The sequence below is a fragment of the Fringilla coelebs genome (assembly GCF_963513975.1).
Source record: "Fringilla coelebs genome assembly, chromosome: 2".
Classification (NCBI taxonomy): Eukaryota; Metazoa; Chordata; class Aves; order Passeriformes; family Fringillidae; genus Fringilla; species Fringilla coelebs.
The window spans coordinates 26,367,307-26,381,089 of NC_140029.1; the positions used below are offsets into that span (position 1 = coordinate 26,367,307).

General features: G+C 39.2%; 1 protein-coding gene across 3 annotated transcripts in view; it reads left to right on the forward strand.

The window, feature by feature from the left end:
• Positions 1–13,783, forward strand: part of MCF2L (MCF.2 cell line derived transforming sequence like) — a 122,285-nt gene that overhangs the window by 49,639 nt on the left and 58,863 nt on the right. For all 3 annotated transcript variants that reach the window (XM_084201235.1, XM_084201240.1, XM_084201234.1), the window contains exon 2: positions 6,265–6,348. In XM_084201235.1, coding sequence (XP_084057361.1) covers positions 6,265–6,348 — 84 coding nt within the window. The remainder of the gene's footprint in view (positions 1–6,264; positions 6,349–13,783) is intronic.

The following is a 13,783-nucleotide window of genomic DNA, read 5'->3' on the forward strand; positions in this document are numbered from 1 at the left end:
TACCTGAAATCAAACCATCATTCTCATAGTTTTCTAGGTAGTCTTGTGCCAAATCCCCAACTCTGTGATCCCAAAGAGGAAACAGGTGGATATTGTGATTGCAGAAATTACCTGAGTAAAGCAGTGGGTTCAGTAGGTTTCTGTACAAAGATGTTGGGTTTTATTTTTTGTTCTTTAACCAATGACAAGTTCCTGCCTCTCATATTAAAATTCTGGAGTTGTAACCTTTGGGGATTAGTTTGCGTGTCTTGAAGTAGTTGTGGTGCTTTTCAGATATGATCGATGAAGCAGAATTATCTAGTTTCATTTCAGTGAAATAATTTAAATATTACCAAAATTTAGGAAGTATGAGCAGTGCTGCAGAAATATAATTTCTGGATTTTGTGAAGAATCTGTCATGTTTTCTGATGCACTAGACATTTAAAACAAGGTCCAAACAATAAGTGCCTGTGTCTGCTGTGCCTGAGCTTATAATACAGGGAATATTGTTCCAAAGAGTTTAGATTTTCTTTGGCAGTACCACTTCCAAGTCTTGACTTAAATAGATCCTTACTTAACTATCGTAGCAGAGGGCCCCTAAATGGGGAATAATTAGCATTGACTCCATAATTGCAGAAGGCTGATCAATTTCTTTATTGTACTGTACTATACTATACCATATTATACTGTTAAGAAAAAACCCATTGCCCTTGCAGACAGTCTGATACAGCTTTGACCAGACTGGTCAATCACATCCAAACACCATCACCAGTGGCCAGTTGAGAAATCACCCTTTGGCAAACAAATCTCCATAACATGTTCCACATGTGCACAACAACAGGTGCAGCAAGTGAAGATAAGAATTGTTTCTCATTCTTTTCTCTGGGCTTTTTCACAGCTTCCCAGGAAAATCCTGGGAGAGCTATATCTCTCTCTGTTTAGAGGATATGTGATTACCCCACTTAACACTGGAGATGCATGGGATTCCACCCTAGCCTGTTGGAGCACTGGGTATATAGTAGTGTTGTTCTCTGCATATTGTGACAATAGGCCAGTCAGTCTTAGAAAATGCCCAGATTTTAGCAATGCTGTGGAAATGGAACTTGTATTCCATTAACATTGATTCTCTTAAAAGTAAAGTAGAAATAAAAGTAAAGGTATCTCAGCTTAAGGATCTGCTTTACAAACCAGGGCTTTTGAGAGGAAATAGTCTTTTCTAACTAGGAGAGGAAATGGGAGATAGAGCTTAGCTGTAGTCTGTAAAGCTCTTAAAAGTCAAATTCTTATGTAACTATGTAATTAAAAATGTCTATTGGACACTTAATGCCATATGAAGCTGTTTGGAGCACTAGTCTGTTTTATATTTCTTTGTGTCAGCTACTGGGATGCTGGTAGAAGCAAAGAACTTGCATTTCTGCTTGCTTAGGATGTTTTAGTTCACCAGAAACAAACAAGTTGCAAAAGCACTGTTTTGTCCTGGTGAAAATTCCCTTCCTGACTGTACTTTAACAGACAACTGTGTTTTGCATGAAAATTTCTGAATTTATTCGCTCACTTTTCCTGGTCCATCATTTTAACAATGGTGTAGTCAAATGAAATCAAAATGAACTTTTCCTGAAGGTATTTTGAAATGGTGAGATTTGAAATCTTAGTTAATGAACACTTGCAGAAATTCCTGTCATCAGCCCAGTGTGGCTGTAAATAGCATGAGGACCTGAGGAGCCTCATCTGCAGCTGTTGTGCCTGAGCATACCAAGCACTGAGCTTGCAGGCATTGTCACTAATCAGCAGTGATTTTTAAAATTCAGTTTTAAAGCTGGAAAGCTCACTTGGCATCTTGATCAGTTCATCAGTTTTAGGTGGCTTAGAGTAGAAGAGGGCTTCTGTGCATCAGTTCTGCTGCTCTGGTTCTTCCCTGCTTGGGGGGGCTTCACAAAGGAGCTGACTGTTACTAGTGGTGGTCGGGGGGGTGAAGATGAAGAGGGAGGAATGAGGAAATGAAAGATTTGCCTTGGGGCTGAGAGAGATGAAGGGACTGCTCTGAAAGTCATTATCTTGCATTTATAATTACCAGATGGGAGGGTGGTTTAATGAAGAGATTTTTCAAATGAAGACCCCCTTCATAAAAGGCATTCAACTCTTGGGGTGGATAAGCTGTTCCAGAGGAGAAGCAAAGCAAAACTGGTTAAGGAAAATACAATATTTCTTGAAATTGAGGCATGGATTTCACAGAGAAGCTGTAGATAAGTTTTCATAAAAATTTTGCAGACTCAGAAAGAAAGAGGAGGAAGAAAAATTATTTGTCATTTGATTTCAGCTGTGCTCCTGGGATCTGTGCTGAAAGGCATAACTGTGTCCGGATGTGTACAAATAGATCAGCTTTCAAGTCAGTAAAAAGTAATGGCCATCGAATTTCCTGCAGAACTACTCAAAGGGTGGTGTAATTCCAGCTGGCTTGCTGGGAATTTTATTAAACTGGTTACAGGAGGCTCACAAGTGCCTCACAAGTTGGGAGACTTCCTTGTGTGTAATGTGGGTACAATCAGTTCAGAGTCCACTCAAATGTTGTCTTCTGTGAAAATGGTTTTACTTCAGCATATCAGACAAACTACAAATGATGATGAGTTTTAGTTTGATCAGAAAAGAAAGAGGAGCTTTTTATCAATAAGGGAAGTTCTTGACTGCAGTGGCATTGATTGTTTTCTCAGATCCCAAGTTCTTCAGGGCTTGCTGGCACCAGGTAATCCAAGCACAAGTTATCTTTGTGCCCTCGTGCTTAAATCTGCCATCCTGTTTCATCTGAAATGCAGTCAGGTGCTTCTGATGGGATGGGGTCAAGTCTCTCCAAGCCATCATCCTTTATCATTGAGACAGGACTATCAAAGCAAGATTTAAATTGAATTAGAAGATGATACATCTGCAAGATTGTGGTTCATATTTTTAGTGAGCAAGACTTTTTGTAATAAGAACCATATATTTAACTGATTCCTTTATGATAGTAAGATGACACTTCTGCCCTCTCTGACACTCATAATTTGAATACTAGATAATGTGAGGTTTTTTTTTTAAGAACCTCCAGTTGTCAGCTTAAAAAAATAATCTTTGCACATTCTCAGCTTTTTTATGTGCTAGGGTTTTAAAACTAGTAATAAAAAAGCAGTACTGACTTTAAAGAACCTTATTTTACTATTTATTTTCACCTAAAATACCAGATGCACTATTGCACTATCATTCCCAGGGGCTTTCTTTTAAGCTTCTTAAGAGAGCTCCTCAGGAAAGACAGGATAGTCAAGCATGTTTTGATATGAGCAGCTTTTTTCAGGAATTAATTTTGGGTCCAGTAAAACAGACAGACACTTAGGTCTCTGCATTGAAAATACTGTGTAAAGCAGAAAAGGTAGAACAGGGCAAATAATGGGCTGTGTGAATCTTAATCTATTCAAGTACAAGTGAAATTTGATCCTATAAAAATTTCTTACAAAACAGTGAGCAGATTTTCAGTAATTCTGTATTTTTATGTGCACTTAATTAGCTTTGGAATGGAAATGATCCCTAAAGAATGTAGCAGGTGGCAGGTTCTCTATTTAAAGAATATTTCCAAGAAAATATTTCCCCAAAGGCCTTGAAAGTAAGGAGTGTGTGCTCTCACAGTCTTATTTAGCATGTGTGCCTTTTGTTGCCTTATCCTTTTAGAGAAACAGCATTTTGAAGTAATGATGGACGACCTTGAAGTGAAATCAGATTGAACCCCAAACAAACTATGATGAGCTCTCTTTTTCCAGAGGGATGCTAAAAGTCACAGAAACGCTCCAGAGCAATGAGTCTTTACAATTGCATCTCCTCTGAAGGAAAACATACTGAAGAGGGATTTCTGGCTAAATCTCTGGGTGGTAATACTGGGTTCAAGTGTATCCTGTCGAGCTGCTGGATGTGACCAGTTTGGCAATTCCAAGAGTTGCATTTCCTTGCACTTTTTTTGTGCTGCTATTTTTTATCTTGGTTGTTTCAAATTATTGAAAGTCAGCTCTGATCTTAGTGCATACTTGGCTTTTAGAAGTATGTCTTGAAACCAAATCAGCAAGAGCAAGATGAGATGGCTTTGGTGGAAGGGAGTGCAGCAGGAAGAGCAGTTTGATGTCTGTCAGTGGACACACCATGCTGCTCCTCCAGTTGCCAACAGACAGGCTCTCACCTTTGAGTTTAAACTGAGTTTAAAACCAGGGGCAGGAAGAGACTGTCTTTTCAGTGAAGCAGTATTTGACCAGTGTTGTGGGACTGATCTGTGCAGGTGGCAAAAGCTGCTGCTCCTGTCAGAGGGAACACTGGAGCAATCAAATCTAGTCTTGGGTATTCACCTGGCACAGTAGGATTCATCACAGGGCTGCATGGGGAAATAGTGATCTTTTTGTAATGATACATAAATAGTTTCTCTTCCTTGGGAATGTCCTGCCTCCAAGAGTGTAATGTGTCATGTATTTACTTACATATGCAAAATTCAGCTATTTTACTACATGCCATGCTATGCAGCAATTAAAATGATGTCTGCCTGTGACTTGAGCCAGAATGGCAGTTTATAGACTGATGATGTTATTTTCTGATCTCCCACCAAAAAAATTGCATTAATCCAAGAGTTTATATTCAGGTTAATGGGTCCACTTGCAGGTGTTGGTTTGCAAGAATCAGGGCTGTGTAGTTTTTTAAACACTGCTGCAGGAGGGCTCCTTGTATCATAAGGCACTGACACCAAAAATAAACTCTAAAATCCTTTTTCCTTTGGGGAAGTGGGGTATTCCTCTTCTGGAAATTACTTGGCCATCTGAGATTGGAGTTTTGAAACATCTGTGTTCAGTGTTCTGTTGAGAGCATTGAAATGGTGACATAACTGAAGGTCTGGGTGAAATATGACTTGACAATTAAAGTATCCACTTATGGATTTGACAGCATGGTATGCAGAGGTCTTCTGATCAGGCAGCTGTTTGCCGGATGCAGGAAAATAGCTCTGATCAGTGTGTGACCTTGAAAGTGGTCATGGGTCTTCCTCTGCCTAACGGGACCACAGAGAACAGAGAAGTTCTGTTTCACAGCATAAGTTCTTCCACAGTTACTGTGGAAGAAGTAACTGAAAGTGGCTTTTTTGCTATTCTCAAATAATTGCAGTTCTCAGAATTTTACAGATGTGAGAATTGCTCATAGAAGTGTCTGTCTGCTCACGATCTAGCATTTGAAAGGCCTCAGTGACAGCAAGTCCTTGAGGACCAGGGCTCTACTTGATCTTGCACTTCAGTGCTGGTGACACTTATCCTTACATCAGTTTTAGGTTTTTACTTACTTTTCCTGTGCATATTCAGAGCTCTGAGTGTCAAAACCTGTCTTAATGGCATTCAATTCACATGACATTCGTTCTTTCGATGTACATTAAAACCCAAAACTTCAATGTCAGTACAATGTCAGATTAAAAGAAATGTTCATAGCCAATTAAAGAAAAAGCTATGTTGTCTCTTCTGTACTATTCCATGAGGCTAATATGTGGAAGAATTATTTTTTAGGAATTGCAAAAGAGTAAAACTTCTTGTTTCCTTGTAAAAAATGAGATCTTAGTTTATGAATGAAGCAACTAGCAACTGTGTCATGCAATCTTTGTCACAATCTGCGAAACTTGGGCTTCTGCTTGACTTCTGGGAACATGCTGTGGGAAATGCCTCTGCTGAAACACTGGGACAGAAAACCATGGGTTGGGAAAGCAGAATGGTTGTCACAAAGCTGAAGTGGAAGGGCTGAGACAAAAAGCTTAACTACTGCTTTTCAGGGTGGAGGTAGAGTGTGTTTGTGTGCTTTCAAGGGGAGGATGTACTTTCAAGCCAATTCAACCCATCTTATTTAATGCTGGTTTTTTTGGAATATTTGAATCTAGATGACAGGCTAGAGAAATCATAAGTTTCTTGGTTTTGTTTGATTGAGAAGATTTTAATAAAAATTGAATTTAATACATAAAAATCCCGCTGTTTACCATCGTTCCTGAGGAATATTAGTTCTACAGTGTTTTGTTCAGTGGCAGCTCTCTACTGCTTCTAAATGTCAGTAAATGTAAATTCCTCTTTTATATGTGTGCTATTCAAAGAAAAGTTTGCCCTTGGCAAACACGTGAAAGACTCCAGAGATTTTCACGTATTTTTCAGAAGTTAGACAGTTTTCTGAGCTTTTGTGTTGTAGGGATGTGTTTTTTAATGTGTGCTGTGAAATTTTGCATTAAATGACTTTGCAATGCAATTTTTTTTCTCTTCACAGATGAAATCATGCATCAGGATATCATTCCCCTCTATGCTGCAGATATTCAGGACCAATTAAAGAAACAATTTGCTTATCTGTCAGGTAAGACTGTGTTGTTCCCTCTTATGCACGTTGCTTAGATGCACGGTTCAGCCTGCTGTCCTTTCACAGTCTCTGAGACTTTTACATGAGAAATCTAAGAGTAACTCAAAATTCAGGCTCCTAAGACTTGTTATTTAAAGATTTATTAAAAGATTCTTTTAAAAGTATAATAGAAATTTTAAAATTACAGGTAATTTTCCAGTTAACTGGAGGTTACAGCATGGATGCACTGGTGGTTGCTATGGTCTTGCAGCTCTCAGCTCGCAGCCCCGGGTGCCACAGGCTCTGCTGTCATGTTTGGTACTGAAGCCCAAGCTGGCACTTTGGTTATGACCAAAGAGGTGGAGAAACACTCTGCTACCCTGTTCCCCCACAGCATCAGTGCTGGCCTCAGACAAGTGCAGCATCGAGTTCTGGGCAGGATTTTTGACTTGGTATCACTGACTGCCTTCTGCAAAGGAACCTGCTTTTGGGTATAAGGCTGTCTCCAAAAGCAGCACTGCCACTTGCACACAGCACAGAGAGTCTCTGCCCCTGGGCCACCTGTGCCAGCTTGGTGATGTGGTCTGTGTGTGTGCCCTGCAGTGTTTGGTGATGGGGCTGTGTGTGTGCCATGCAGTGTTTGGTGATGTGTCTGTGTCTGTGCCCTGCAATGTTTGGTGATGGGCTCTGTGTGTGTGCCATGCAGTGTTTGGTGATGGGGCTGTGTGTGTGTGTCATGCAGTGTTTGGTGATGGGGCTGTGTGTGTGCCATGCAGTGTTTGGTGATGGGGCTGTGTGTGTGTCTGTGTGTGTGCCCTGCAGTGTTTGGTGATGGGGCTGTGTGTGTGCCCTGCAGTGTTTGGTGATGGGGCTGTGTGTGTGTCATGCAGTGTTTGGTGATGGGGCTGTGTGTGTGCCATGCAGTGTTTGGTGATGGGGCTGTGTGTGTGTCTGTGTGTGTGCCATGCAGTGTTTGGTGATGGGAGCTGTGTGTGTGTCTGTGTGTGTGCCATGCAGTGTTTGGTGATGGGAGCTGTGTGTGTGTCTGTGTGTGTGCCATGCAGTGTTTGGTGATGGGGCTGTGTGTGTGCCATGCAGTGTTTGGTGATGGATCTGTGTGTGTGCCATGCAGTGTTTGGTGGTGGGGCTGTGTGTGTGCCATGCAGTGTTTGGTGATGGGGCTGTGTGTGTGCCATGCAGTGTTGGCTGCTGAGCTTGGTCCAGCTCCATGGCTGATAATAGGCAAAGGGAGATGGTGCCTCTGCTGACTGATCAGGCTGTGTGCAAAAAGGTATCTGATAAGTTTCTGAGTTTGTTCTCCTGTCTTCTGCCTGTAAAAGCTCTCGCACATATGCAGCTGTGAACTTGCTGGAGTTATGGCCCTGTTGTGCCCTCCCTCCAACACACAAAAAGGGAGAGCATCAGTGGCTTTGCAGAGCTGCCCTGCATCCTTCAGCAGAAAGGAAATTTACTTCTCTGAGGTACAGCTGGACTCTATGACTGTTCCCTCTCCCTCTGAATCCCATCCTGCACTGGATCCAGAGACATGAGGGAATGAAACAATGTAATGCTTTACTTGGCAAGAGCTCACTGAATCCTATTATACTCATAATTAACTATTAATTATGATTTATTTCTGCTACACAAGCTAAACTGTGGGTCTGTAGTAGTGACTGTGTTTTTGTGGGGTGGTGGTAGCACTTGGAAAATAAGATATTTTTTATGAAGCTGGCTGTTCATGCCTCATTTGAGATTATAGTGTTTAAGCTACAATTCTTCTCTGGAAATTTATTTTTTTGACTTTCCAAGCTCATTCTTATCCATGGGCAGAAAATGTCTTATAGGGGTGTTATGCAAGAATCAGCCTATCTATGAAACTATAAGTAGGGTTTGTATTTTGCCCCTCTGAAGTGAGGGGGAAAACTGGTGACTGTGGTAGATGAGTTGTTGAGTTCACAAATTCACAAGTGTCTTAAGCACTCAATAAATCCACCTGGCAGTGGAGCTTAGTAAGAGCAGCCATTCCTCATTCTATTTTCTTCTATCTGTTCACACTCATGTCAATTAGAATTTTGTTTTATTTGCCTCAAGGAATAGGTCGCTGCATTACTGTGACTAGATTGTTGTATTTTATTATTCTTGGGAAACTTGTGTGCTAGGCATTTTCATTTCATTTCATTTCACTTTGGAATTCAGGGGTTTTTCTATCGTAATGTTCTCCTGCAGGATGTTGATGGTTAATTCTCTGTACTGTACCAAATAGTGGTTTTACAGGTTCTGTGAATGAAGGAACAGAACCAATGTTTTGATACTTGATTTATGTATTTGTTTGTTGTTAGAGTTGACCTTAAGAGGGGCTTTTGCTCTAAGGCCACTTAAGACATTCCCAGTGTGTGAATGAGACTTTTTTGCTTATTACTGTTGCCTTGAAAATAGAATCTTAAGTACATGGCATAAAACTCATTAAAATGAAAGTCCATAGATTACTAATGCCTTTGGTAAAATGGCATGTTTGCAGGTACTGCTGAATATCTTGGATCCATTTCTGATTTTAGTTGTTGGTTTTTTAACAGCAATTCAACGTGTACTTGAGAATTGCTTTATTTTCTCTAATAGGATGTATCTAGGTCTCATGGGACACTTGCTTGAATAGAGAATGAAATCCAGTCTGCTTCTGTCCTAGGGGCTGTATGCCTTCCTGAGCTGCTTTCTGTGTTTTGGTCTACATTGGGGTCATTTCTTACTTGTGTCCCTCATTGTGCTGCATTGTAATGGAAACACTGCAGGAACATCCAAATTAGACTTGAAATGAAACAAAATTAAGTGAAAGCTTCCACTAATGCTTTGGTTTGTCAGTAAAGATATCAAAGTGCAATGAAATCAAGGTGCTCTCAACTCCTGCAGACTGGCTCTTGCTCAGCAGTCGTGTTCAGCTTAAATCTAATGGCGTGGCAAGCTGTGGATGAGGCTTCTAACAGTCATTCACACACTAAGTTTATAAACCCTGAAGTTAATATTTTACCTCAGGCACAGTTGTTTACACTTTGCCTTGGAGTTTTTTCTTTCTGTGGAACAAGGTCCTTATCTGGGCTAAAATTGTTACTTTTGTTGTTGCTAGGCTATACCAAGTGTTGCGTCTACACGGTTCAGTGTTTCACCTCTTTTACCTTGGTTTTCTTTAGTTACTATTAGTGCAACCACTTTTTCTTCCACATTTAAAAGGGTCTTCTGCCTTTGTTTTTGCTTGCTTGTTTGTTTGTTTGGTTTTTTTTTATCCCATGAAGGACAGTGTAAGAGCCATTTAAAAGTATCTGAAAAATGTATTCCTTATGTATTCCTCAGTCTCCCATTTGTGTTTTATATTTTCTTTCAGAAGTGCTTTCTCTTCCCCTGATTACTGTGTGACTTTCATACCCACCCAGCCTTGTGTCTGTCTGCCACCAGTGTGCAGATGTGTTGAAATAAATGTAGATGGAGAAGAGCATACAGACACCTGTGTATGTTGATATGCATCTTAAAGACTCTTGGCCATGAATACTGAGCCAGTTATTTAACTCCCTTTCCTTTGAATGCCTATTTATACATTGAACAACTTCAAAGTGTTTCTATTAAAGGAAATACAAATATGAGTTCATGCTATCTGCATTTTTGTCTATCAATTCCTAGTTGTTTTTCCTGCCATTGAAAAATTTAACATTGGTACTAGTTTTCAAAATGCTTATACCTTTGATTTATAAATATACACATATATGCTCATACCTTTATCATTGTAAATAGTATCTGATTTTGTCTGAGTTTATTTTCTCAGATGTGCTCTTGCTCTCCCCTGTGGGAATCACCTGACCACTCCTCACTGGTCAGACTGTTCCCATTGAAGTAGCTCTGGCTGCTGAGTCTGTAAAATTACATTTGAGAATTTCTGAGAGGATCCTGTACCACACACATTGCTAAAAATATCAGCCTTACTTTTGTTGCTGATATAATATAGGCAGTATATGTCTATTATATGTCTATGTTGTGTATGGACAGTGGAAGAGGTATTGTTTAGCAGTCCTTGCCTTGCACAGGTGTAAGCTTAACTAATTTTTTTTATTTACTGTGCTAAACCTGCTGTCTGCAGAGATTTTACAACATCAAAGCAAAACTGTAGTAAAGAAATAGATAAAGAAAAAATGTGAATCCTTGGCTAAGAGATTCCCAGTTCAAATATGTTCAGATTCAAATTTATGTATTGCAATCCAATTTTGAAGCCAGTATATTTGCTGCTGATCAGCTCGAGCAAAGCTCAGCTTGTGAAGTTATGCAAGTAAAACTTCTCATTTCAAGGAAAGAACATTTTAATAAATTCCTCTTGAATCTGTTTTTCTTTGCAAAGGATATGTAGAGAAGCTTTTATCCAGGCCCTCATTGAAGTCAACATGTAATTTCAAATACTGAATTCTCCAGTTAAGTATATTGTGCAAGCAGAAGGGAGAAACTCCTTATCAGAAATGCACAAGCATAATAGTTGAACCACTACAATAGTAAAAAAAAATCTGAAGTAAGCCCTTCTCTCAGACATGTGAGGACTTCACTTTTGACAGGAATTTTTTGCAATTCTTAAGCAGCATCTTTTGAACTGAAGGTGTAGATCTGAGCCATCCAGCAAGGCTGATGCTCTTGGATCTGGTGTGTGCACATTGATCACTTTAGAGGTCATATTTTTTCTTATATCCAAATACTATTTCATTTGCATTATAGAATCAGGCCAGAAGACTCTTTGCTCTGTCATCTAATTATATCCAGCTACTTACTTCCTTTTTGTAGGGCTGGTCAGAGTACTTTTGAGAAGACCTTTTTATTTATGCAAACAGGAGCAGACTAGTAAGGAAACATTACAAAATAATCTCTTACTCATCCTTCCTGGAAGTAAGTCTAAGCAATTTCTTTGCTGCTGTCAAACTTTGCTGTCCATACAAAACCCCAGACAACTAGCATGTCTTCTACAGGGCTGTGGGGAATTAACCTTTTCTCTGTGTTTGTGTGTGCCTGTGCACTTGTGTGTGTGGTTTTTAGGAGATGGTCAATACAGAAGTTTTGTAATTTTCCATCTCAATGCTTTTTAAAATAGAAAAGAATACTAATTATGTCTCATTTGAGATTGTTTTTAGATACCGAGTTACTAATGTGCCTCTTGATTAGAAATTCTGAAAATGCTGTTCAATTTCCTTGGGTTAGCGCTCCTCTATCGCCCAACCTGCTTAATAAAAAAGAAAACAAATGCAGAAGACATAGCAAGTGTGATGGGAAAAGTTGTATGTCACAGAATATAAAGAATAAATGGTAAATCACTGGGACTTAAGGGAAAATTTACCAGTCTGATCTCACAATAGCACAGCTAGTTTCCCAAGGTTATTTTTTCTACTATTTTCATCCACAAGACCACAATGCTCTGGGTACACACAATTTTAGCAGTTGGTGATATTGCTGGTTTTTATTGTGTTCAAAAGCTAGGAACACGAAGTGTTATTTTCTAGGCACAGTTAAGTAATTTTGCTGCCTAACCTGTGGAGCTAGCACAATTCAATGTTCTTAAAATGTGTGTTTCTCCAAAACACAGGGTTGTCACTGTTGTAAAAAAGACCTTAGACCAACACTCGTAGATCTATTTAGAAGAGCTCCACCTAGCAGGGCCTTGCTAGAATTTTTATCCACTGAAAAATTTCCATTTTATGAAGGCAATTTGTTTTGTTTGACACTTAATCTGTTAAAGAATTTTCACATGATAGGCTGTCAAAGTCATGTATAAGTCAGGTAATACAAAAGTTTTTCCATTAGTGAGTGCTCACAGAAGTAGGGTGGAAGCAGATCTGCTTAATTTGAAGTGGTGTGGTGTTTTTATTTTATTTCATTGCTGAAATATGCTTCAGTCCTCTTTACTTCTATGGTGCTTGCATTTGTAGCCTGGAAAGTAACAATCCTCTCAGCTGCAGAATGTTTCTCACAGTTTCATGTTATAAGACAAACATCAAGGAATTCTTGGGCATTGTTTTAGGTAGGATGTCTGCAGACTGATTGCACTCACTTAAGGACTCATGTGTTCTCTTCTGCTCTTTGCAATAAACAAAAAACAAAAGCTGGCACTCAAGTGGCACTTGTTTAATATTTCATAGAGAAATTATGCCAAATGTATTTCATCATTTTCATAGAATCACAGAATGGATTGGGTTGGCAGGAATCATCTAGGCTGTTCCTACCCTGCCATGGGTAAAGGCATTTTTCCCTAGATCCATTCAATCTGACATTTTCGTAGTCAGAACAGTGCTCATAATTTTTAAACAAAATTAAGGGGATTTGTTATACTTTCAGAAATTTATGTTTAAAAAAACCAAGGCTAAGATTAGACTAAGAAAATGCTCATAATGCTCTCAGGTACTTGATTGTCTTAAAAACACATAAAACTATTAAATTCCAGTTGTGTAGTGCATCCCTGTGTAAGACTAGAAATAGCAGAGCAGGCCTGTGTGTGCCTCTGTGGACAGAACTTGTAGAGCACATCAGTTAAGGGTGTTCAACAGCTGCAACTGGAATTTCAGGGCTCTGAGCTAGAGAGGAATGTGATTGAGGTGATTTTCCAGAGGTTAGGACTGAGGTAGTTAGATGTAGTCACTGTACCAACTGACCTGAATTTATTAAAACATTGCTGTTGAATTACTAATTTTTGTATGGTGATTAAATTGCAGTAACTAATTTTAAGAACTACTCTGTATGTGTTGAATTACTTGCGTGAGTTGTAGCACTCAAATTCATCTGTGTCTTTTTTCGTAATCAGGTGTATATAATTCTGAGGTGCTGGAAGATTATTATATGAATTAATTTCAATAAGATGTCTGAATTTTTTGCCTTAAACCTGTGTTTCAAAAAGGATAGGAGAAGTGAAATTGCTCAGTACTTTTCATTTCAATGCTTTCCCTCTCGCTAAAACCAAAATCAACTACAATAAAAACCCTCTTAGCTTCCTAAACTTTTTCTCTCCTCCCCCTAAGTTCTGTGGCTTGATTTATTTCTGGGTGAAGAGAAGAAAATCACATTTTACACAGCTAGTTTTATGAACTGTGTAAAAAAGCAGCACCTCTGCTGCTTTTGCAGAGGTGAAGAAAAATGAGGAAGAAAAGAATGGTTCTGAATAAAGGTAAACAATCATTTCTTGCTGCATCAGGTTCATTAAGAAATAAAGGACACTTTAAAAAGTGAGTTCACTATTTCTAATATTTAATACAAACACACTTAATATGTAGAATTTTTACTTTATTTTCCATGCCATTTTGTAAGTTTCTCTGACAAATGCTCGTTTTAAAGCAGCAGCTGCTTTGGCTAGAGTGACCTGTCTTCCCTTGCTGGCCATGTATTTAATCACAGAATCACTAGGCTGGAAGAGACCTTCAAGATCATCAAATCCAACCCATAAAGTTGC